The sequence below is a fragment of the Panthera pardus genome, unplaced genomic scaffold, assembly GCF_024362965.1.
Source record: "Panthera pardus isolate Hobbes unplaced genomic scaffold, ASM2436296v1 HiC_scaffold_10, whole genome shotgun sequence".
In the NCBI taxonomy this organism is placed as follows: Eukaryota; Metazoa; Chordata; class Mammalia; order Carnivora; family Felidae; genus Panthera; species Panthera pardus.
Genome location: NW_026526655.1, coordinates 93,785,227 through 93,810,528, shown reverse-complemented (window position 1 = coordinate 93,810,528; position 25,302 = coordinate 93,785,227). Strand labels below are relative to the sequence as shown.

General features: G+C 35.5%; 1 protein-coding gene across 3 annotated transcripts in view; it reads right to left on the bottom strand.

The window, feature by feature from the left end:
* DARS1 (aspartyl-tRNA synthetase 1) overlaps positions 1-25,302 on the bottom strand; it is a 63,464-nt gene that overhangs the window by 37,709 nt on the left and 453 nt on the right. For 2 of the 3 annotated variants that reach the window (XM_019454840.2, XM_019454848.2), the window contains exons 2-4: positions 23,253-23,310; positions 20,134-20,226; positions 9,430-9,532 (exon numbers count right to left, since the gene is read on the bottom strand). In XM_019454840.2, the coding sequence (XP_019310385.2) occupies positions 9,430-9,532; positions 20,134-20,226; positions 23,253-23,310 (254 nt within the window). Of the gene's footprint in view, positions 1-9,429; positions 9,533-20,133; positions 20,227-23,252; positions 23,311-25,068; positions 25,284-25,302 lie in introns of all 3 variants that reach the window. The other variant, XM_019454867.2, reaches the window with a different exon arrangement.

Genomic DNA, 25,302 nt, shown 5'->3' with positions numbered 1-25,302 from the left:
AGACAAAGTGCAAGTATGGCATTTTGCAGCTCAGAAGATAGTAATAGTTAACTATTACTGCTGCTATTGTTATATTATAAGGAATACTATTAATATTGCTGTTATTTCCCTGTACATCAGACTCTGATGTATTGCATCCCAATGAGAATAAAAATTCACAATTGCCACCGAAAAGCTTGGCAAGAAAGGACAGTCACTATACTGAATTTTAATTACAGATTGTTTCTTAAATATTAAAAATAATATTTCACGTGCAACGAAAGTCTAGGAGTGTGTATTAGGGCCGGGGGGAGGGGGGGGGCGTGGCGACTTCCTTCCATGGCCTTTCATCTAAGAAATATATGCTACCAGTTAACAGAGGTAACTGAAGAGTATACTTCTCATCATTACTCATACAATCTATTCAATATATCCAAGATAATGATGGAATGTTAACAGCATAACCTTTGTATGAACAGTGGTTTTTACCTTTTATTTCACATTATTTTAGGGACCACATATTTAACACCCTCAAAGTACTTTTACTAGGGCGCCTGGTTGGCTTAGTAGGCTAAGCATCCAACTCTTGATTTTGGCTCGGGTCATGATCTCACGGTTCTTGAGTTCCAGCCCTGCATGGGGCTCTGCTGCTGACAGCAGGGAGGCTGCTTGGGGTTCTCTCTCTTTCTCCTTCTCTCTGCTCCTCCTCCTTCTCTCTGCTCCTCCTCTGCTTGTGCTCTCTCTCAAAATAAATAAACTTGAAAAAAAAAGTGCTTTTACCAAACCAGCCTGTCATATTAAAGGCTTAAAATATGTTAAGAATTCCTGTATCTTAATATATGCTGATTGTTACTTAATAGTAATAGGGATAAACCTGGGAGTTGGTGAGCACTAGGTGATGATCACAATTATAATTTTAGGTAGTTATCAGCTCATTTTTCAAAACTATTCTCATCTTATTCCTATTACTCCCTTCTCCTCTCCCCCCAAAATCAATAATGGTGAAAAAACCCACTATTTTAAACTTTTCTTTTTGCATATTTACATATTCTAATATCAACAAACCTAAAAATCTGAATATGAAAGGTTTATAGCAAAACTGGCAACAAATCTGTTAGCTTTTTGGTTGTCAGAAATAATTTGTTGAATCTTACTATTATATTACTCAATGAGAAGTGTGCCCCACAAGATCTACATAACTACCCATATTCAAATTAATAATTTTTAAATCTTGGGAAAGGTGTAATAAAAGATTAGTTAAAAAAAAAAGGACAGGGGCGCCTGGGTGGCTCAGTCGGTTAAGCATCCGACTTCGGCTCAGGTCACGATCTCACGGTCCGCGGGTTCGAGCCCCGCGTCAGGCTCTGGGCTGATGGCTCAGAGCCTGGAGCCTGCTTCCGATCCTGTGTTTCCCTCTCTCTCTGCCCCTCCCCCGTTCATGCTGTGTCTCTCTCTGTCTGAAAAATAAATAAACGTTAAAAAAAATTAAAAAAAAAAAAAAAAAAAGGACATATAAAGTAGCTACACACTAGTTCTTTAAGTAATGCACCAACGTAAAGTGCATCAATGATGTAAATTAAATATACAATTCACTGAGGCAAAGAATTCAAAATTCCCAAACATGAGAAACCATATATTTACTAGTTAACTCAAAATAGCACCCCCAAAGCATAAATTATCTAGGTAGTTTTAAAAATAACGAATTACCTTTTGATAATAAAAATCTGTATTCCAATTCTGGGGTAGGTACAACTTGGTTTATATGTCGAGTAACTTCAATTTTAATGAATTAGTACTATCACTCAGTCTCAGACTTTTATATTTCCCAGGCAAGTGGAAATAAAGATGTTTATTAAAGAAGGGTCTGAGCTGTAAAGAATGGAGTAAGACTAGCATACAGAAAACAATTTATGAAATCATGTGGCTAGTTAGTGGGGAGCCAAGTTTCTGCACTCTCTAGCTCTCTATTACACCCAGCTGCCCATAGGTGCTTTGTAAAAGTTAATGGTTTAAATTATTTACTTTGTGAACACATTTGTCTTCACCAAAACCCCAAGAATAAGTTCAAAATATACATGGTAAAAAATTAAGCCACAACTCAACATGGCACAGACCAATGGTTCTCAAACTACTACATGGGCTATCTTTCATGGTATAAACAATGTCAGGGACTCACTTTAATCGCTTTTATCATATTACTTAAGAAACTTCAAATATAAAAGTAGTATGAATGCTATATGCTTATAGCCCTTAACTATCTTAAGTTTAGTTTAAATTCCAGGTAGTTAACATACAGTGTAATATTAGTTTCAGGTGTACAATATAGTAATTCAACACTTCCCTACATCATTCAGTGCTCATCACAAGTACACTCCTTAATCCCCATCATCTACTTAACACATCCCCCACCCACATCCCCTTGGGTAACTATCAGTTTTCTATAGTTAAGAGTCTGTTTCTTGTGGGGCACCTGGCTGGCTTAGTCGGTACAGGAACTCTTGATCTCAGGGTTGTGAGTTCAAGCTCCCTGTTGGGCACTGGGCCTACTTTAAAAAAAAAAAAAAAAAAGTCTGTTTCTTGGTTTGCTCCCCCTTCTCCTTTGCTTATTTATTTTGTTTCTTAAATTCCACATGAGTGAAATTGTATGGTATCTGTCTTTCTCTGACTTATTTCCCTCTAGTTCCAACCATGTCATTGCAAATGGTGAGATTTCATTCTTTTTTTAATGGCTGAGTAATATTCCATTGTCTGTATATTATGTGTATGTGTGTGTATACACACATATACAATACACACACACACATACCACATCTTCTCTATCCACTCATTAATTGATGGACAATTGGGCTGCTTCCATATCTTGGCTATTGTAGATAATGCTGCTATAAACATCGGAGTACATATATCCTTTGAATTAGTATTTTGTATTCTTTGGGTAAATACCTACTAATGTGATTGCCGAATCCTAGGGTAGTTCTATTTTTAACTTTCGGATGAACCTCCACACTGTTTTCCACTGTGTATAGACCTTAACTTTATTTTTATTTATTTGCGGAGGGGGGGGGGTACCAAATTACAGTCTTTGAAAGAATGGTACAAATGAAAAATGTTAAGTAGATGTTAAGTAAGATATACAACTTATAGGTAATCGCAACATGGATGTACTGCCTCAGTGACCAGGGAAGTCACCTTTGCAGCTATGAGATACAGCCCTTAACTTTAAATCAAAATGAACTTTAAAACAAAATGAAAACAAATACTAAAAATAACAAAATTCAGATAATATTATTAAAGTCTGCTAAAACTAAATTACTGACATTTGGTTTACTGTGTAGAGCTATAGTCTCAGATCCAGTTCTATATTTAATCTATTTCTATACTTTTACTTTATTATCAGTAATGTCAAAATGTCTGCTCACCATTACATAAAATGGTAAGTTTGAGGTTGGTTCTGGACAATTAGACCCCATAATTAACCAAAAATCTGCAAACAGGAATCCAAGAATGACAATTTAAATAAAGTATCAGTTGATAATTTTATGAAACTATCTTATTCATGTGAAAGTTAATAATGCAGCATTGTTAATTGAAATCTGAATCAAACAGGTATCTAGTATGGTAATTACCAGAACTGGAAATAGAAACATTTTTCCTTGCAATGGGAACTATTACACTATTAGTGATCTGCTGCTCCTATATAGACAAAAATAGGATTCCATAAATCTGCTTGAATGGCATAGGCTTTTTTTTTAATTTTAAGAAAGTTTTTAAATTTATTTTTGAGAGACAGAGCATGAGCAGGGGGAGGGGCAGAGAGAGAGGGAGACATAAAATCCGAAGCAGACTCCAGGCTCTGAGCTGTCAGCACAGAGCCTGATGTGGGTCTCGAACTCACAAACCATGAGATCATGACCTGAGCGGAAGTCGGACGCTTAACCAACTGAGTCACCCAGGCACCCCAAGTCCACAACAGAAAAGTTCAGGATGCCTCTTAACTATCAAGTACCACCTAGTAATCCAACTTGTTCTCAGCATATGTAGCTATTCAAAACTACAGTGAAATCATCATTAGTAAAGAACACAGATATCATCTGGCTTCAGCTGGCATGAACACAACTGTAAATATGAAAGTAAATGCTACATGAAAAGTTCTGAATTCACACAGCAGTTCTGCTATAAGTTAGCCTTTAAAATGATATGGAAAAATACCCTTACATAACTTTAAGATAATCATCAAAATTAAAAAAACTGAAGTTAAAAAAAATAAAAAATCTTCCAGCCTTCTAAGAGCATATCTATGGACCTTAAAGAAAAGAAAAACCAATCAATGAGGACCATGAAGGACATGGGCTTAAGCTAAGTGACAAAGACGGAGGATTTAATGAATAAAAGCGAAACTGTAAAATATGAGAAAGAGAGGCCATCGCAGATACAGAGAATCTGCCCAATATGAAAAGTGTATATGGGGAAGTAGTGGGAAGTAACATTGTAGTGAGGGAATCAACAGGCAGAATTAACATAGCATATGGTTGGAAACAGGAAGTCATTTAATATTTTAGATAAAAATACCACTGGAAAATAAACCTCTGGCAAGTATAGATTTCAGGAAAGAGCAAAAAGAATTTGTATGTCTCAGTAAAAACTAGTTTAGGGGCACCTGGATGGCTCAGTCCGTTAAGCGTCCGACTTCAGCTCAGGTCATGATCTCGTGGTTCACGAGTTCGAGCTCGCGTTGGGCTCTGTGCTGACAGCTCAGAGCCTGGAGGCTGCTTTGGATTCTCTGTCTCCCTCTCTCTCTGCCCCTCCCCAGCTCGTACTCTGTCTCTTCTCTCTCTTAAAAAAAATGAAACATTAAAAAATTTTTTTTAATAAAAAAACTAATTTAATAAATTATTGGACTTTTGTTCCAACCCAACTAACATGTGGCAGAAATTACAAAGAACAACACTAAAAAGATGCCAAAAAAAAAAAAAGGCCAAATGCCTTGGAAAATTCATTCAGAGAGACAAAAAGAAGACTTTCCTCTCAAAACAATTTTATTTTTTGAAGTTTAGTTATTTATTTTGAGAGAGAGACAAAAACAGGGGAGGGGCAGAGAGAGAGAGAGAGAGAGAGAGAGAGAGAGAGAATCCCAAGGAAGCTCTGCACTGTCAGCACAGAGCCCAATGTGGGGCTCGAACTCACAAACTGTGAGATCGTGACCTGAGCTGAAACCAAGAATCAGACGCTTAACCAACTAAGTCACTCAGGTGCTCCACCCTCCCAAAAAAATTTTAGTAAAATTTTGGACAGAAAGCCCACAGGACCTTAAGGTTTTTGGAGTATGGTATAACAATAATATGTGAGTATAATTAGACCACAGCAAGTTATAAAAATTATCTTATGTTAATGTCAAATAGAGTAATTTCTTTTTATTGTTATTTAATAAAAACCACACTATAGAGTCTTGTTTTACAGAAGTGCCAGCTCACCAAAGATCTCAAAGATAAGTGCATGAGAGCTACCTTAATCTTTGCTTTCACAATGGAGCCAATGAATACTTATTTCATTTATTTGTATTTTTAAAAAAAGTTTATTTACTTATTTTTTTTTAAAGTCTATTGCCAATTCTTTTTTTTTTTATTATTATTTTTTTTAACATTTATTTATTTTTGAGACAGAGAGAGACAGAGCATGAACAGGAGAGGGTCAGAGAGAGGGAGACACAGAATCTGAAACAGGCTCCAGGCTCTGAGCTGTCAGAACAGAGTCCGATGCGGGGCTCGAACTCACGGACCCCGAGATCATGACCTGAGCTGAAGTCGGATGCTTAACCGACCGAGCCACCCAGGCGCCCCTATTTACTTATTTTGAGAGAGACAGAGAGAGCACAAATGGGGGACGGGCAGAAAGAGAGAGAGAAAGAGAGAATCCCAAGCAGGCTCCACATTGTCAGTGCAGAGCCCAACAAGGAGCTCAAACTCATGAGCTGTGAGATCATGACCCGAGACAAAGTTGGACACTTAACCAACTGAGCCACCCAGGTGCCCCTACATACTCATTTTATTTTTTTTGAATAATCATTTCAAATGAAATAGTTTGTATAAGCCTAACAAGTACACATAATTTTTAGGAAAAGGATTTTGAAGGATGAAGAACAAAACCAACACATCTTTTTCCTAAAAAAGTTCTGAAAGTTCTTTAGAATTCATATTACAACTTCACTTGATTTATTATTCATATAAAGAGCAGGTAATTTTCAAAGTAAAATTTTTCTGTTTGTGATTTTCTTCTTTAAAAATTAGCACTTTTGATTGTAAGATCATACTGGCTCTCTGTCAGAAATGACACGTGACTTAGGGGTGCCCAGGGTGGCTCAAGTCGGTTGAACATCTGACTTCGAATCAGGTCATGATCTCATGATCAGTGGGTTTGAGCCCAGCGTCGGGTTCTGTGCTGACAGCTTGAAGCCTGAAGCTTGCTTCGGATTCTGGGTCTCCCTCTCTCTCTGCCCCTCCCTGACTCACGTTCTGTCTCTCTTGCTCTCAAAAATAAACATTAAAAAAAAATTAGAAATGACATGCTGTCTTCGACTTCTATTACTAAGAAAGATCAGAATTTCTGTACTGAGAAGTACAATCTATAGTCACATAAAAAAAGCTGACTGACCTATCAGGGACATGAAATCATGTTCCTAAAAAAAATGATCAATCAACCACACAAATTAAAAACTTATCATTTTTACATGGATGGACCTAGAGGAGTATTATGCTAAGTGAAAAAAGTCAGGTAAAGACAAATATCATGATTGTACTTCTATGTGGAATCTAAAAAAAAAACCCAAATGAACAAATAAATGAAAAAAAGAAGCAGAAAAAGACCCATAGACACAGAGAACAAACTGGTAGCTGTCAGAGTGGGTGGAGGGATGGGAGGATGGGTAAAAAATGGTGAAGGGCAGAAGGAGATACAGGCTTCCAGTTATGGAATGAGTAAGGGACAGAGATGAAAGCCACAGTGTAAGGAATATAGTCAATGATACTGTCAGCATAGCGTTCTGTATAGAGATGTTGAGTCACCATGTTGTACACCTGAAACTAATGTAACATTGTGTGTCAACTATACTTCAATAAAAAAAAAAAAACAAAAAAAAACTCATCATTTTTTACCACACAGAGTCTTAGTCATGAGAATTTTCCTCCTTCACGAGGTAGCAAAAGTTATTAACATTTACTCTTAATTACTCAGGCTAGACACCTTAACATAAGAGTAGTGCCAAAAGCTAAATAATTATAACCAAAGTACCACATGTTAAGCCTATTGTATAAAATTGGCTCCATTTACTTGCCTATAACCAGCCAAAGGCTTTATAATTTGCAATAGCTCTATTATGAAATCATTTTTTCCCACACATTACTAATTATATAAAGTCTATTTTTTATGGGGCAGGAAAGTAAAAATAGATACCGTGCTTTGCTTAAAAAAAAAAAAATCCAAGTCACAACTGAACTGTTAAGCTGAATTACCTCTAGATCTTGACTGAGTTCCACTTTAGGATTATGAAATCCAGACTACGTTATCTAAATTCTTGCCTTGTCTAAAAAAAAGATCATCCTTACACTACATCATTTAAATGAAAGTCTTTCTTTAATTTATATGAGGACATAGTAGCTCTGCTAGCTATTAGGCTTTGGTTGACCTCTGATATGGTTAACTGCTGTTCGTCAAGTCCCAGAAGTTTGAAAAGATCCAAAATAATAAGAAATAACTATTCATGGACTATTTGAACATGTTTACTTCTAAAGACATCAAATGAATCCATTGTCCTTTTGTCATTATAACGTCTCTTAGTGAATACTAAGGGTAAATGGGATTTTCAAAAGATTTTCAGACTAGAATATTTTCTTCAGGAATGTAACACTAAGGTTATTAATGCAATTTAGTGGAAACACATATTCTATATAAAACTGTCAGCTCCATTTATTAGTTTTCAGAAACCAATTTAATATGTAAAAGACAAAAGCCATAAAGGTTATCTGTTGATTTTAAGTTGACTTTTTCCCAGTATTTTCCAGTGTATTAAATATAATTTAGCATATATGTCTACGGTTTGCAGATTCTCTATTCAGAGAAGATTCTCTGTGTAAAATTCATTTCTAGGGACTAAGCTTACTTATGTCCCACTTCATAGGATACAGTCTGACCTTAAAAAGCTAGCTGAATATGTACCCCACAAGCATACACCCTTATAGTCTATGAGATGAAATCAGCAAACCTAATCACCAAAAGATACAGATAGAAGAGATGGAAGTCTCTAGGGAGCAGGACTGGGAGACAGGGTGAGGTGGGGCTACTGTACTCGTACTATAAATACTACTGAGTTCCTCAGTGAATTGATGTAATTAACAGCACTGGAGTTTTTAAAGCAGACTGCGGATATTGCTGATATAATAAAATTAAATTTGATAAATAAATCGCTAAACCGACACCAGTTACTGAACATCCAGTACATGTAAAACATTATGCCAGAGGAGTCAGGGAGGGCCCAAGCATAAATTAGGATGTTAAATTAGATTGTTTTTTAGTTTCTTTCTAGTTCTCAAATTATGGATAATTCTATCTATATTCACTCATCTTTGAAAGTTTACATCTAAAGGACAGAGATAAAAAATCAATAGAAAAATATAACATTTGTGCCTCTACTCTGTCACTGAAAATATTGCCCATTTTCCAAGTCTTCTTTAATCATTATCATGCAAATAAAATTCTGATTGATCAAAACATACAAACAAAACGAGCCACATTACCAGCTATTATTACTTTAGAACTATAGCATGTACAAGCCCTACACTATCTCTATATCCTGCCTCTTGCAAACTGAACAAAACAATGCATTTCTACAGGAACTGTGAGCCAGACAGCAAGAGCTGGGGGGTTGGGAGTTGGCGGGGTGTGGGTTGATTTTACTTTTTTTTTTTTAACCGTTTTGGTGTCAAAATTAAAAGTTGTAACATGTTATGACATTTGAATTACTTCCTTTGGGGGAATTATTTGCAAAACTACATTCTTTTATTTTATATGCTTTTATTTTTCAGTTAGGAAACTTGTTGCTTAATATGCAAATCTCAAACTGGGGGAGGGAGGGAGGAAAAGAAGTTCAACAAACACAACAAAATAAAGTTGCTTTGCTATGTTGAGGCTGCCAGGCTTTTTGTTACTCCACTTGAAAGTAAATGTGACTTGTCTGTAGAGAGTGCTGCTTCAGCAGTTCCAAATGAATTTCAAGCCTGTGCTCCATATTTTCTCTTTTGTAAGTTTAATGTATTCAGCAATACTGAACTGACAATTTAAATAACTACATTTTTAAACAAACGAAGCATTGATGTTAATGTATGAAAATGGTCCAAACCCCTGGGAGTCTTGGTTCCCACCATTGTTTATTCTGACAACAGGATATAATTGCTTACTTACTTGGCAGCAAATTTAACCATCTGCTTGCTTGCATGGTCTCCCACCGCCACGAGCGCCTGGACGTTAAACTGCTGCTGACGTAGGACTAAGAAACATTGCTTCCCTGAATAAGACAGAAAGAACACAAGTGTATTAAGGACATGCTACTTCAGGTTTTACAAAGAAGAAACATGTTTTACTTTAAAATTGAGCCAAAATTTACCACACACATTAGACACAAACACACATATCCGGCTTCCACAGCCAAAATACTCATACTGTTGACAAGCTTTAAAGAAACCCAAGTTCCCACTAGAGTAACAAAAATGCTTTAACATGTTTGTTATAAGAACGTAGGCAAATCACCAATTTCAAAAAAATTGTATAATTTGAAAATTACTTTATCATGGCACTGATTAAACAAATTTGAAGTAACTTCAGATCACTCAACATTCATTCAATGAGTGCATTCTACAGGCAAAGGCACTCTGCTAACCTCTATAGGATCTTCAACGATGCAGCCACAGAAGTGCTAATCAAGTGCTTAGTAAAGAGAACACAAGCACTCTGTGGGGGTGGTCCATTTTACTTCCTACCAAGCATTTAGGATGACAGGCTAGTTTCTTCCATATTCTATTTTCCTTTATCATCTTCCTTATCCTTCATCCTTTATAAATATTTCCACATTTTCTCCACAGCAAGTAACTTACTTTGTCTATAAAAGATCATTCTCTTTATGCTCTATAACCAGTTTTATTTTCACCTATTCTGGGCTTGTGATCCCCCCTCCTTTCATAAGAAACAGCCTTTCCTTATTCTTAACTTTTTGAAAAACATTACTTATAATAGATTCAACGACTATTTATCCTGGTGACATCTCTTTCCTCCAAAGCAGATTCTTTGATCAAGTTTTGGGAAATTACTTCCTCATAAAACAAGTCTTCTCAAGATCACTTTTCTCATCAGGTTGTTTTATAAAAACATCAGAAGAATTCAGTTTTTAAACTAAGAATGATCCTTGCAAAAAAAAAAAAAAAAAAAAAAAAGAAAAGCAGGCTTATAGTTATTACTTTCAACATTCAACATACTGCATTTTGAAATGCATATCAGATAGCAATCATGAGTCTAAAACAAAACAAAACAGAACTAGACAGGTTGCAAACAAAGTGCAAACATAGACATAATCTATGGACTTCCGAGTAATATATGACTGACATGTTTTACCACTAAATAGACCCTCATTCTCCCTTTCTTTTGGAGTATGATCCAGTCATAAAGTAAAACCTTAAGAAGAAAGTTATACATACTAAACACATTCAAGAGGATTTTAAGATGCTGAATGGATAAAGATTGTTACCATAGAGAAATCTGCAGATGGACCAAAATGACATTATCCCAGGAACTACTGGAACAGAATGTCTGTGAAATTCTGAACAGAGTATAGTGTGAAATGGAAGGGAATGTGATTTAATAAGTTTTTTAGCTGCTCTCATGGTGCAGACAGGCAGCACAGTCCTAGCTGCACTACAAAGCCAAGCTGCAATGAACTCCAATGCTACACAAAGGACCTTGAGAGAGAATAGAGCTCTACAGGACTTACAAAGAGTTAGCACATGAAAATGTCTCAGGGTTAAGCACTAGGGGGTAACACTGAGTGTAAGGGCTGGTAAAGTGTAAAAGCTTGGAAATCAAAAGACCTAGGATGGTATCCTATCACTTCCTGTGAAGGGGCCTGTGGGAAAATTATTAAACTACTTTATGCCTGTTTTTCATTTGCAAAATGGAGAAAATAATATATTACTCACGGGGTTTTCTCAAGTATTCTCCTGTAATATTGAGGATTACATAAGTAATATGTTTAGAGTTGTGACACAACCAATTAATGTTAAGTATGAATAAATGTAATTAATGTTAATTATTATTACAGCACCACTGCCACTGGCTCCTTATTTGAGGATTGATTACCATTTCCTATTTTGAATCTGGATTATAATGTGTAACAACCATGCCAGGTACTGGGAACACAAAATAATTACTTGACAGACAATCATGATAGACTATCATGTAAAGAAAGTTATAAAACCATATAAAGTATAATCCCAATTTTGTTTGTCTAAGAAGTATATTAAAATCGACTGTGTAGGGAAGAAAACACCAAAATATGAAATTGATTGAACACAGAAAAAACACCAGAATGGGGCTACTAATAGATGTGAAATTGTAAGAAATTATGCTGTTCTTCATATTTTTTTTTCTGAACTTTCTACAATAAGCATGTACTACTTTTCCAATGAGAAAAAATACTTTTTAAGAGAATAATACAATCAGAGAGGTAGGTAAAAAGAAAGGTAAAGGATGAAAGGAAATCTTTAATACAAATACTTCGTAGAACCTGGGAGTTTTAGCAGGCTAAGTATAGAAGCAAATGCACTCCCTGAGATTTGACATGATTGCTAGGGAAAACAAATCAAGAAATGAATGATTATGAGTGGAGTGAAGATTGTTCACTGTCTTCTTTTAATGTTTAATGTGTTTATTGTATGTATTTCTAAAAATTAAACTTCTTATTTAAAAAGGAAACAGATGGAAAGGGGACGTGAAGTAGTAAGACCCGCACCATGAACATATTATACAAACCTACAAGTAAAAATGTACCAGCACAAAAACAGCCAGATCAATGAAGCAGAACAAACCCAAAATACACCGTATTAGAGAAATTTTAATTCCAGATGGAATTGAGGAAATAAAAATAAATGAATAAACACGGAGTAAAAAATGAAATTGAATATCAAACTGTACAAAGGGGGAGGGGAAACTTTTCTAAGTTTAAAAATTACAGAATATCTATACACAAAAATTGAAACACTGGGAAAAATTATTTGCTGACTTATAGCCTAAATGAATTAACATCATTACTAAAGATCATAAAGATTTATGAGTAAAGGACATTGAAATTCCAACAAGAAAATGGGCAATAAACTAGAACAAATCATTTGAAAGAAAAAGAGAAAAACCTTAGTAAACATGAGGAAAAAATGAAATGAAGGTAATGCAAGTGGAAGCAAACAATGACAACACATAATTTACCTCTCAAAGTAGGAGAGATTTATGTAATATCTAATGCTTCGGAGAATTAAACGAAAACCTTTCCTTCATAATTTGCTCATGGCAAGGTAAACTTGCACATGCTTTTGGAGAACCATCTGGCAGTGGGCATTAAAAGGCTTAAAAACATCTCTTTGCTTCAAGAAATGTATTTCTTAGAATATATGGTAAGAAAATTGGGTATGTAAAGGCTTGTAGTGACAAAGATGTTCATAGCAGTATTATTTCTATAAAAGCACTGAAACTCTATTATCACTCACTTCATATTTATGCAGTCTTTACTAGTGGAATGATCTACATGCAACTCTACAACCAACTATCTATGGTTTCCAGGTTTTCAGTTTTCTAAGCACCTTCAAATACTAGAACCTTGATTATCCACTCAAAAAAATTATTAACACTCAAAAAATCCTGGCTTTCTGGTAAGTAGACCTGTCTGCTCAGACTACTTCCACCAAGTACTTTTGAGAACAAGTTCTCGCCAGTGAGTAAACAAAATTGTTCCTTCTTTAGCTCTGATTGGTGACATACTACATGGCACGCTTTGCTCCACGTTTTGCAAGGCACTATCTTATAGACACTGGTGAGTGACAACAGGAGCAGCATGTGAATTGACATCCCTTTTATGTAAAGAATACACCTATGCTTATAAATGCATTTTTTCCCTGGAAGGATATACAAGAAATAACAGTGGACATTTCTGGGGGAAGAGATTGTAATGAGATGGAGAAGCTAGAATTGTGAATTCTAATTTTTTTTTTACATCTTTCTGTACTTTTGGAATTTTAATTTTTACTATACCCATATATTACTTTTTATTCTAAGAAGCAAGTATGTGACTTCTCACTTCAGCAAAAAGTTCTAAGTTAGCATTGGAACTTTATAGGACAGGTTAATCAACTGCTAAATATTATTCACCTTTCTTCTTGGAACCCTTCAACCAAGAAACAGTTTATAGAAAGGAAAATAAAGACTATGTTCAAAATAGCTGAATGAATGCACTACTTATAGATACCTTAAATTTAGCTCCGTAACAGTTAAGAATTTGTGTTGCAATTTGATTAAGTTTTTAGAAGAGGCAGTTTATTTCTTAAGTTTACACAAATGTAAAGTTTGATATCCTTTATAGCACCAGTTGCATTTTTTAGTTCTAAGCTGAACAATAAACATGGTCACAGTCAGGACAAAAAGGCTTACTCTCATCTCCATTACAGTGATGGCTCAGTAATAGAGTGTGCTTTTTTTTATTAAGTTAAAAATTTTTTTTAATGTTTTATTTTTGAGAAAGACAGAGACCCACAGAGGGTGAGTGGGGGGAGGGACACAGAGACAGAGTTCGAAGCAGGCTCTAAGCTCCATGCTATCAGCACACAGGCCGACTCAGGACTTGAACTCACTAACTGTGAGACCATGACGTGAGCTGAAGTCAGATGTTTAACCGACTGAGCCACCCAATAAAATGTGCTACTGTGGAAGAACTAGGTGTAAAGCAATCTTTTGTTTTCATCTCTTCCTACTGTCTTTTAGCTTGCCAAGCTCCTGAACTCATTATTTAGATAATTAACTAATACCCAACAGTAATTATTTTCCTTCATCATTTATGTCGATCTGTTACTGAATAAAACAGCAAAGACCTAAATGTTTTAAAGTACTTTCCATTTGCTATTTCCTCTGAAATATTCTTGTATGAAGAGAAGCTGAGGTTCTAAACTACATAATTACCAAAATAAACTAGCTATTTTGGAAGTATAAGCAAGTTTTTAGGAAGAAAAGTATTGAAAGAGAATTATTTTGTGCTAAATGACTTAAATGTAGTATATTTAAAATTTGAAAGGAGCCACAGATACTTCAGTTACTCTTTCAAGATGCAGGCTTAAGCTCATAAGCTTTCACAATCAAAAGAAACAAATTTTTATCATATCATTAAGAGTTAAAAATTTCTCCTTGCTCCTATATAAACCACTTGATTTTAGGGATGTGATACATAAACCTACTATAAGAAATCTGATTTAACTTTTTAAAATGTATGAAACACTATCCTTAAATTTAAGGATATTTGTTGTTAACCGTTTTTGTTTTGTTGTTTTTTCGCATAACAGGATTCTAGTTGTCATACTTCTGACATTATGATTTTGACACTTCCATTTCCTTATTTGTGGTTTTACAGAGCTTTGCTCTACTTGAAACTGCCAGCATGCGTTGTTTCTCCAAGTCCAGTTTTAATGTGTTACTACTCCTGGAGTTACAGCACTTGAATGCTTCCAAGTAAAAATCATATTTACTGACAATTTTTCCTATAAAAGGAAGAAGGGAGTAGAGGCAATCAGGTTTTGCAAATTCAAAACATAAGATTTTGTTTCTTTAGATAATCTACTTTGGCAGAAATAAAAAACATTGACAATCACTACTGGCAACAATATAGAGAAAGTGGTATTGTCACACACTCGTGGGGAGTATAAGCACAGCTTTTTTGGGTGTAATCTGGTATAAGAAAATTTAAGTATGCATAAATATACCCTTCAACCCAGCAATTTCACTTCTAGATACCTATAATGGATAAATACTGCCTTATGTAGATCTATAACTAGTATCAAGGGAAGATCTTCAAGAAACACTGTTAACTGAAAACAAAAATGTTGCAAAATAACATGTAAAATATGTCTTCTGTGTAAAATAAGACAAGTTAAAAGTCACACATAAAAAAACAAATAAAAACCTGTATATATGTATGTGTACATATGTGCATTAAAAAAGATTTTTAGAAAGACAATGAACAATAAGAATTAATAGAAAAGGCTGGGGCAGAGGATAGCATATAGAGAAGACAAAAGGGAATATTATTGCTGTATTCTCTGAAAAATTCATGTGAAAATATGTATGTATTATTTAGGTAATTTGTAATTTAAACAGACACACACACACACCCATATATATATACATATACTTAAAAACAAAATAATAGGGTTTTCTAATAACAAATTATGAAAACTAGATTAATGTAAAATTCCAAGGAAAAAAAAACCCCACGAAAATTAACCTAGTACTATACTGAAAGAATACTACCCACACCTTTGCCAAATTCCATTTATTCCAAGAATCCAAAGATGGTTCAACATTAAGAAATCCACTACTGTAAATCATTACAATTACAAAGAACTGATTCTTGTTAATTGCGGCAGTTATGTTCTATAAAGTCACCAGGAACAATGAATTTGCAAATATTGAACCACCACTGCTCCTAGGGGAAATATAAGGTTAGGTTCCCGTGAGACTCTGGTCACAATATTTTCATCAGTCCATCAATACATAACCTTGTGTGTGTTTCTGTTTAAAGACACACTACTTAATATACACTGTTGATTCATTAATATTGAATTCACAGCCAACAGCACTATAACTCATGCTTGAATGAAGCTTCTCTAACACTTATATTTTCTCAGTAAGGCACAAGCCTTCTTGCACTTAGGAACACTGGAAAACACTTTAGCACTATGCTTGGTGGCCACTGTAAATAGCCATATCACCAACAAAAAGCACAAAACTGTGAAGAACATGGCCTTAAATAGATTGTGAAGAGAGCTGATACAAGAAGGCAGAGCTTCACTGTTTGACCTCAGCTGGGAACATGTGCGTTGAGTGACTCAAGTTTTTTGCCTCTCTGCACATGAGTATGTCTGACATGTCTGTGAATGACAGTGAAAGTGCTGCAGGTATTGATTTTGGGGGTTACAAATACATTTTAGCAAGCAGAATTTGCAAATACACAATCCATGAATAAAGAGGATCAGCTGCATTTTAACTTTTTATTATATGGAAAATTCAAACAAATACAAAAGCAGAGAGAATATTATATGAACCTCTACATAAATACACTCAACACAATTATATTTTGAGGGAAAAAAAAGATCAAAAAAGGCCTAATAAAATTTAATATGTATTCCTGGTAACAGAAAATTTGGACTAGAAGAAAATTTCTTTTAATCTAGTCTTTAAACTTTGGCATTGTTTTCTAATGACATTTTATGTAGAACACCCAAAGGCATGAAATAACTCATCAGGAGTTAAATCTCTGCTGTCTGAAAAATTCTTCATTGAGGGAATCCCCGTAGTACTGGAGAATCTACTCATCATTACAAAGAGAAACAAGAAATGAGATAAACATTTGAAAGAGAAGGACAAAAGATCATAATTTGTAAATGATACCAATGTCTACCTACAATCTCCATGTACTTCAATAATTAACAACTCAGGGCCATTCTTGTTTTAGCTTTATTCCAATCCACATATCCCTTGACTCTTGTACAGTATACTGTGAAGCAAACTATTTTGCTGTTATTTCACCTGTACAAAGTTCTTAAGTACATTATTCCTAAGAGATAAGATCTTTTTAAAAATAATATTACCATAGTACTATTATTCCAACTAAAAAAAGTTATTTAACGTCAAACATCCAGCCAATGTTCAAATTTCCAAGTCTCAAGTATCCTCCATTTTCATTTACTCATTCATTCATTCACCTTTGGATCCAAATAAGTGACTCGTTGAGAGACAAAAAACATTTTTTTAAACATTTATTTATTTTTTAGAGACGGAAAGAGACAGAGCATGAGCGGGGAGAGTAGAGAGAGAGAGGGAGACACAGAATCCGAAGCAGGGTCTAGGCTCTGAGCTATCAACAGAGATCCCACGAACTGTGAGATCATGACCTGAGCCAAAGTCGGATGCCTACTCAACTGAGCCACTCAGGTGCTCCAAGAGATAAAATTCTTAAGTCTATTTTAATCATATGTTTCTCCTTGGCGCGCCTGGGTGGCTCAGTTGGTTGGGCATACAACTTCGGCCCAGATCATGATCTCACGGTTTGTGGGTTCCAGCCCTGTGTCGGGCTCTGTGCTGACAGTGTGGAGCCTGGAGCCTGCTTAGGATTCTGTGTCTCCCTCTCTCTCTGCCCCTCCCCCAGCTCATGCTCACACTCTGTCTGTCAAAAATAAATAAACTTAAAAAAAAAATCGTATGTTTCTCCCTCCCTTTTCTATTTATTTGTTGAAGAGATCACATCATTTTTGCCTAGTAGTTTCCTATAATCTAGATTTTGCTGACTGCATCCTCATTGTCACTTAACATAGTCATTTGTCCTATGTTTTTCCTATAAATTGGTAGTTAGCTCTAAAGGTTACATTGAGATTCAGGTACAATTTTTTGGGCAAGACAGTAGCATTGGGTGGTGTTGGGTTCTTTCATGAAGAGACATAAAATATTTCTGATTGTCTCTCTATTGTATCATTAGCAATCACTGGTGATGAATGCCTGGATAATCTACTAGGGACAAAATGATGAAGCTCTAACACGCTTTTTTTTCATTTTATTTACTCCAATACTTCTCCAGCAACTTTCTTCTATCTACCATTTGGTTAGCCAGGGATATAGAATTCATACAGAAACGATACTTTAATCAGTTTTCAAAATAATGAGTTTGTTTCACCAGTGACCAACTAGGTTTTGTTTGCCTGCCTTAGCGTTATTATAAATTTATGGATTTAAAAATATCTGCCGTGTTTCAATTCATTACATTTATCCTTATTGATACACATATTGTTCCATTTGGGGGATGGGTGCGAAGGGAAGTATTCTTGGTTCAGACCTACATGTAGTATGCATTCTTTTAATCTGCTAAATAACTATGTTTAAGAGACACAGTGGGGGGCGCCTGGGTGGCTCAGTCGGTTGAGTGGCCAACTTCGGCTCAGGTCATGATCTCGCGGTCTGTGAGTTCGAGTCCCGCGTCGGGCTCTGTGCTGGCAGCTCAGAGCCTGGAGCCTGTTTCGGATTCTGTGTCTCCCTCTCTCTGTCCCTCCCCCATTCATGCTCTGTCTCTGTCTCAAAAATAAATAAACGTTAAAAAAAAAAAATTAAAAAAAAAAAAAGAGACACAGTGGCCAGTTGGACAGAACAAAGGCTCCCAGTCTAATGTGAAAAAGACAACTAAATGAAGGAATACAAAACAATGTGATTATCTTTTGGTAGAATAAATTGCCGGAACTTTCAGAAAGGCAAATCAACATTTAAAAAAAAACTAAAACTCCACCAATATTCCTCTCAAAGTCTAATGGTATTCAGCTGTTTGGAGGGAGTATACTGGAAGAACAGACAAACTTTTAGTAGTAGTGATACTGAGAGTGAGATATAAATCTAAAATGTCAGAATTTTAAAAATAATGGGCCCACATTAATTCTATAATAAACACTGAAAAGCACTGTAAGAAATGACGTAACACAGCATGTATTAAATATTATAGAAGTAATCAGCTCCGCCAGGGAGACTAAGTGTCTTAGAAAACTACCACATTCTGTTCATATTCTACCAATTACTATGAGAACTTGGGTGAGTAGCTTTCTCATTTGAAGCCTCAGTGTTCTCATTTATAAAGCAGAATACCAAAGCCTGTTCTGCCTACTTCAAAAATTTGTAGGGATGATCAAATGTGAAAAAGTGTATGAAAAGTATAAAATTATAAACTAATGTTAAGTGTCATTAATACTTTTATACGATTCTGAACACTAGGCTAGGACAATTTTCTATAAGGAACAGGCCTGTCTAAACTACCTTAATCTTTCTTTGTTATTATTGCTAAATTCTTAGTACCATCCAATAGAACTTCCTACAATGATAAAAATATTCTGTATTTGTGCTGTATTTTGGGAGCCGCTAGCCATTGTGGCTATTAAGCACTCATAATACAGCTAGTGACTTGAACTACTAAATTTTAATTTGGTTACATGTAGCCAGTGGCCACTGTACTGGATAACCTGATCTTAGCCTTATTTCTCTATCACCTATCTTGCTATCTAAATATTAAAATATAAGAACATTAACAAATGAAAAGCTTCTCAACCACACTCTTCACTTAAAACTAAACTTTTAGGGTGCCTGGGTGGCTCAGTAGGTTAAGCATCCGACTTCAGCTCAGGTCATGATCTTGGGGTTCATGAGCTTGAGCCCTGTATTAGGCTCTGTGCTGACAGCTCAGAGCCCAGAGCCTGCTTTGGATTCTGTGTCTCCCTGTCTCTCTGCTCCCTGCCTGCTCACACTCTCTCTCTCTCTCTTTCTCAAAAATAAATAAAAATTAAAAAAAAAAAAATCAAACTTTTGAGAGATGCTAGAAAAGTACCTTAAAGTCTTAGATTTAATCTGAATTTTTAAGGTCAAAAATTTTTTTTTTAATTTTTTTTTTTTAACGTTTATTTATTTTTGAGACAGAGAGAGACAGCATGAATGGGGGAGGGTCAGAGAGAGAGGGAGACACAGAATCTGAAACAGGCTCCAGGCTCTGAGCTGTCAGCATAGAGCCTGACGCGGGGCTCGAACTCACGGACTGCGAGATCATGACCTGAGCCGAAGTCGGATGCTTAACCGACTGAGCCACCCAGGCGCCCCAGGTCAAATTTTTTTTAAGGATGTCTTATAAGAACCTAAAACTAATTAACCATGGATTAATATTTCACAGTGATTTAAGAAAGAAAATAGATGTTTTGAAAGATTTACTTTGGTCTGTGAGGAATTTGCAAAACAAAAAACTTAGAATCCTTACCAAAAGGACCATAATCATTAAATCAATCTTACCTTTAGCTCTACTTGTATGAACCCTTGCACGCACCCAAACAACTTCATCAGCTCTGTGTACTGTCAAGTCGCTAACCCGAACCAAAACTCGATCTGCAGCAGATAAGTGAAACAATTTTGTAATTCAGAATTTACAAAGTCATAATTATTTTGGTTTGGCAGCTAGCATAAGTACTTGGTATTATCTTAAATAATTTCCAATCTCTGATAACATCTTCTTTTCTATCACTGTCCATATGCAATTTGCTTCAAGTTTTATGAACTGTACTAAGTACATCTCTAAAATCTACCCAATTCTCATTCATCTTCATTGCCACCATCTCAAACCAAAGTACCATTTCTTTTGTCTAAACTATAGCAACAGCCTTAAACTGGTATTCCCCTGATCCCCTAACTCAGTCTACGCTGGAGTCAAAGAGATAGTTTCAAAACGCAAATCTCTTGAATACTTCAATGGTTAAAAAAATACAGCTTGTCTTTACCTGCCTTTGCCTAGGTGGACATGATATTTTCCTTTGCCTGCCATGGTATACAAGTCAACTATGCACAGGGGAGGACTTTCTGCCAGGCCTGGATAGTCATAGTACCAGGACACGGAGAATGATCCAGGGAGGGCATGTAACTCAAAATAAATAAAGTCCTTCTGTGGGACTTACTATAGACAACATGGGAATGAAGCTCTCTTTCCCGAGGTTGCTGAGCTGAGATAGTGTAGGCCTGGGCTGCAGCCACCACCTTTCCCAGTACCTGAGATGTATGGACAAGAGAATGCGGCCAGTAACCTAAAGGAAGCAGAGCCAAAAAAGTGTAGACAGAAAGCCCTGCAGATGTTGCTTGAGCCTCTAGATCCAATCATGCTGTATGCTATCTCATACTTTGTTTCCTATAGTTATGTGAGCCAATAAATTCCCTTTTAGGCTGTGAGTCCTCCAATGCTAATAACAAAACACTACACCCATCCAGAGTCTCCCAAACAGGAAAAATGTGACAAAACAACTATTATGTCAAGATAGTGATATAAGGCAATCATGATCCAGAAATCATTTTATTCTAAATATGCAGTAATTTGAATATTAAAGAAAAATTTAAGTATTAATTAAAAACACAGTAATAGACATGACATCATAACAACAGAGTAATATAAGATCTGTATTCCCAAGAGTTTTATTGCCTAAGTGTAACCAAATTTGTCAATATCACATGCAGCAAAACCTAGTTACTACATTACTAAAAATACCTTTGGGAGGATATTATAATGAAATCAAATTATAAATCTATTTTACCTACTTTGCTAAATGTATTTATAACTTGCCTCTTGAAGCAAAGATGCAGCTTAGAGATAATTCAATTGACAGGAGTATACCATGGTTCTCATTGCCAGAAACAACGAGAAAGAATGACGAATTTTTAAGCCATGAGGTAGCACAAGAAATTTCTGCAAAACATTGCTGACAGACCTTATGAATTAAGCCAACTTCCAAAACTGCTGTGTAAACTCAGGCAAAATAAAGTGTGAAAGAGAAAAGACAAAGCAGCATAAAATTTTAAAAGACAATTCTGAAAATGCCAAGATTGATAAAACAAAATGACTTACTAACTAGGCAGTCAAAACTCAAAACCAAATGAAACAGAGTAACATAAATCTAAAAGAATAAAGTTCTAAATAACCAGCATGATTAGGGTAATTCTAATAGTACTTTTGAAAACAAAGAGCAACATCCCTTGTTTCGAGTGGCATTCCAACAAAGTAGCATAGGGCTTCCCAACCTTCAACATATCCACACATCCTTGAAGGACATGCCACACTCTGACTGGTTGAGACTGGTAAGACTGGTTGAGACAATGATCAGGGGCAGGAGGGTTTCAGTTTGAAAATCTACTGCCTCTTCCACACTTCTAAGTCACTAGCATTAGAATGAAGGAATTTGGAGAAATGGAAACAGATCAGAAGGAAACTTGTTGTTGAACTAGGTATTAGGATTTTAGCAGAGATAAAACCAAAGGCAGTATTCTCCTGTTATAGTAATGTAACCAGGTGACATATAGTTTATTTTTCCCTCCTGTGAGAAGAAATTTTAAGTGGAAGACAGCAGTCCGAATTTGCCAGCCAAATGGGAACAGTAATTATGGCAACAGGTGACTGGGGCTCATGTAAGAGATTGAAACACCAGTGAGATTCGTTGTTACAGCTCAATCAAGTCCAGTTTAGGAAGACACCTGAGCTGAAAAAAAGTCTCAAATCACCTCTCCTGCTTGTCCGGGCAAGAGAATGTCATCTCCTATACTATATTGCTTACATCTCATTTTATACTAAATTCTTTTATTCTATTGTTTCTTTTTTTTTTTTTTTTCTTTCGGAAATGGTTTATTTTCAGCAAACTATTTAGGTCTTTTAATGCATACTTTGTCAACAAAGTTGGGAAGTAAAGTGATTTTATGATGGTACAATTAATCAAATCCAAAATAACATTAAAACTGATCTGGAGATTTATTATTTCCAAAAATTAAATTTAAAGGCAGGCTTCTAAATCAGAAGTACTTAAAAAATAATTTGAGGGTAAAAAAAAATACTAATAATAATTTGAGGGTGTCTACCAAAAGAAAAGATTGTTAAATAGTTAAGAGTAAGATAAATCTGCTGAAATTACATGCATACAAATATACAAAAATGCAAACAAAGGAAGGCAAATGCTTATAAATAGAAAACAGAATGTGACAAGTCAATTTCAAAGAAATATAATAATGCAAGGGGGAAAAGGAGGTGGTTTCATAAACATGTAAAAAAGTTGTATTTAATGAAGGCAGTTAATATTACCCATTCTTGTTTTATCTCATAAGCCAGAACTTAATCTCAGTTAAATCTTTTACCTTATCGTTTTAACATAATTTACCATTTAAAGTATACTCATTTAACATATTTTCTTCCCTTCCTAGATTAGTAGCCTCAAACTGACAATGTTTCTGCAGGGTTATGGTGTCTGGTCGGGTTATTTATTCACTTAATCTTTTCAGAGTTATGCCTTCAGAGTTATTATGCCAAACTTTACTTAAAACTTTATGAAGTGCTTTCCTGGAATTAGAAAAAAAAAAAAAGTCTTTATTATCATATAGCTACTAACCTGGTTTTTCTTGTGACTGTATCATTGAAGATACTCCATATCTTTCTTTAGCATAATCCTACAAAGAAATGTTTTTGGATTATGACTTTTTATTTAAACGTTAATAGCATAGTATACACATAAATACAAATAACAGAATATAAAAATGAATTCATTTTAACTTTCAGAACCATTTTATTAATTAGAGAGTCAGTAGTTTTAAAGTGTGGAAATCTATCATTTACCTATATATAGAAAGTTTCTGGTTAATTTTTGAAGATCACCACTCCTGGATGGATATACCATATGCAACAGCTTTCTCAGATAAAATTTACATACATATATAACACATCTTAACTACCTTCTTCAAAAAGAAGATTAAATGACTTCAAAGCAGGGGTATAAATTTCCTCTGTGAAGGGAGTAGGATGAAGTACAGTTTTATTAACTTCCTGTTACAGGAAGAGATGTTCAAAGAGAACCAACATTTTGGAGTAACCTTTCTGAGCACCAGATGTCCTCAGTTTTTAAAAATGGGAAATGTTGGACATAAGCTACTACAACTTTGTAAAACAGCAAAAAAATTCACCAGCTTCCTGTTTCTACAAACTACCCTCAGGGGCGCCTGGGTGGCTCAGTTGGTTAAGCGTCCAACTTCGGCTCAGGTCATGATCTCACGGTCCGGGAGTTTGAGCCCCGCGTCGGGCTCTGTGCTGACCGCTCAGAGCCTGGAGCCTGTTTCAGATTCTGTGTCTCCCTCTCTCTCTGCCCCTCCCCTGTTCATGCTCTGACTCTCTCTGTCTCAAAAATAAAAAAAAGTTTAAAAAAAAATTTAAAAACTACCCTCAGTACACAGGGTTGTAAGCAGTTGGAAATGGCCAATATCTAATTTCTAGTTACATTTTAAAGTTAGCAACAGGAAACAGGTGATATAGGGTACAGACTATTAACAACAAACTATACTTACAGAATAGACAAGTGGTCTTTTATTTCAATCTCCCTTTACTTCTAAAATGGTACCTTAAGATCCTTCTAGCTATAAAATGACATAATAGCATCACAATGCCTACCTTATATCTAGACCTATGCTGCAAGGGAGCACAGTTTATATAATTAATCAGATCAAAAATAAGCAAAAATAATTTCCCTAGGTTTTACAAGGTAATTTAAAACATATATGAAACAATTAGTTTGTCAGTCTATAGCTACTTGGTGGAATCCTCTCCTGTAGATCTGATGGATATTGCAGTTTGTGTTTATACCAAAATAAACCAGACATGCTAAGGTGCATACTGAACAAGTTTTTTTTTTTTTTTTAATAAAAAAAAAAAAATACACCTAAAGACAAAGATAACCCAGCCCTAATAGAGAAATACAGTCACACAAGATAGCATGAGGCCAGCATTTGTAGATTACATGGTGTGAGTAAAGGGTCATTTATCAGTACTGTTCATATTTAGGCAACTTTTATTCCATCTAATGTTGTTAAGATGACCTATTCCTTACGTAGCTTATCACAAATTCATAATTACTCAAGAGAAAAATTAGGAGCTGGGTAGGGATTAAGGCCCAGTTATCCTACAATGCACATAAGTTGTAGGATGTCTTCAAAATTTCATTTTTGAAAAGCACTGAAGGACCACTAGGTATTAGGAACTACCCACATGATTTTGAATCACTTCATCTCAAACGCTTGCTCTGCAAACTTCCCTACCTACCTCACTGGGTCACTAGAAGGGAGAAAATAAATAAAAATGGCAAGCGTTCTTTAAAGCTGTCACACGGTAAATGGTCATTAAACACATCGACAGATCGCTTTACTAAGTACTGTCATTACCTGTAAAAACATTAGGAACATGAGAGCTGAGAAGAGAAATGGACTATAAGTGGACATTACAATTTTACAAGACGAGGTGTAGGGGCAGATTACGTGAAGGACGTGCCTAACCCAGGCACGTGTGACCCCAGCCGCTCCTACTTCCGGGACAGTTGTTGCTCCACGTCCACCCCACCCCGGGACACGCTTCTGTTACAATAGGCCTCCAAGCGCCCCTGTGAGAAATGAGATCCG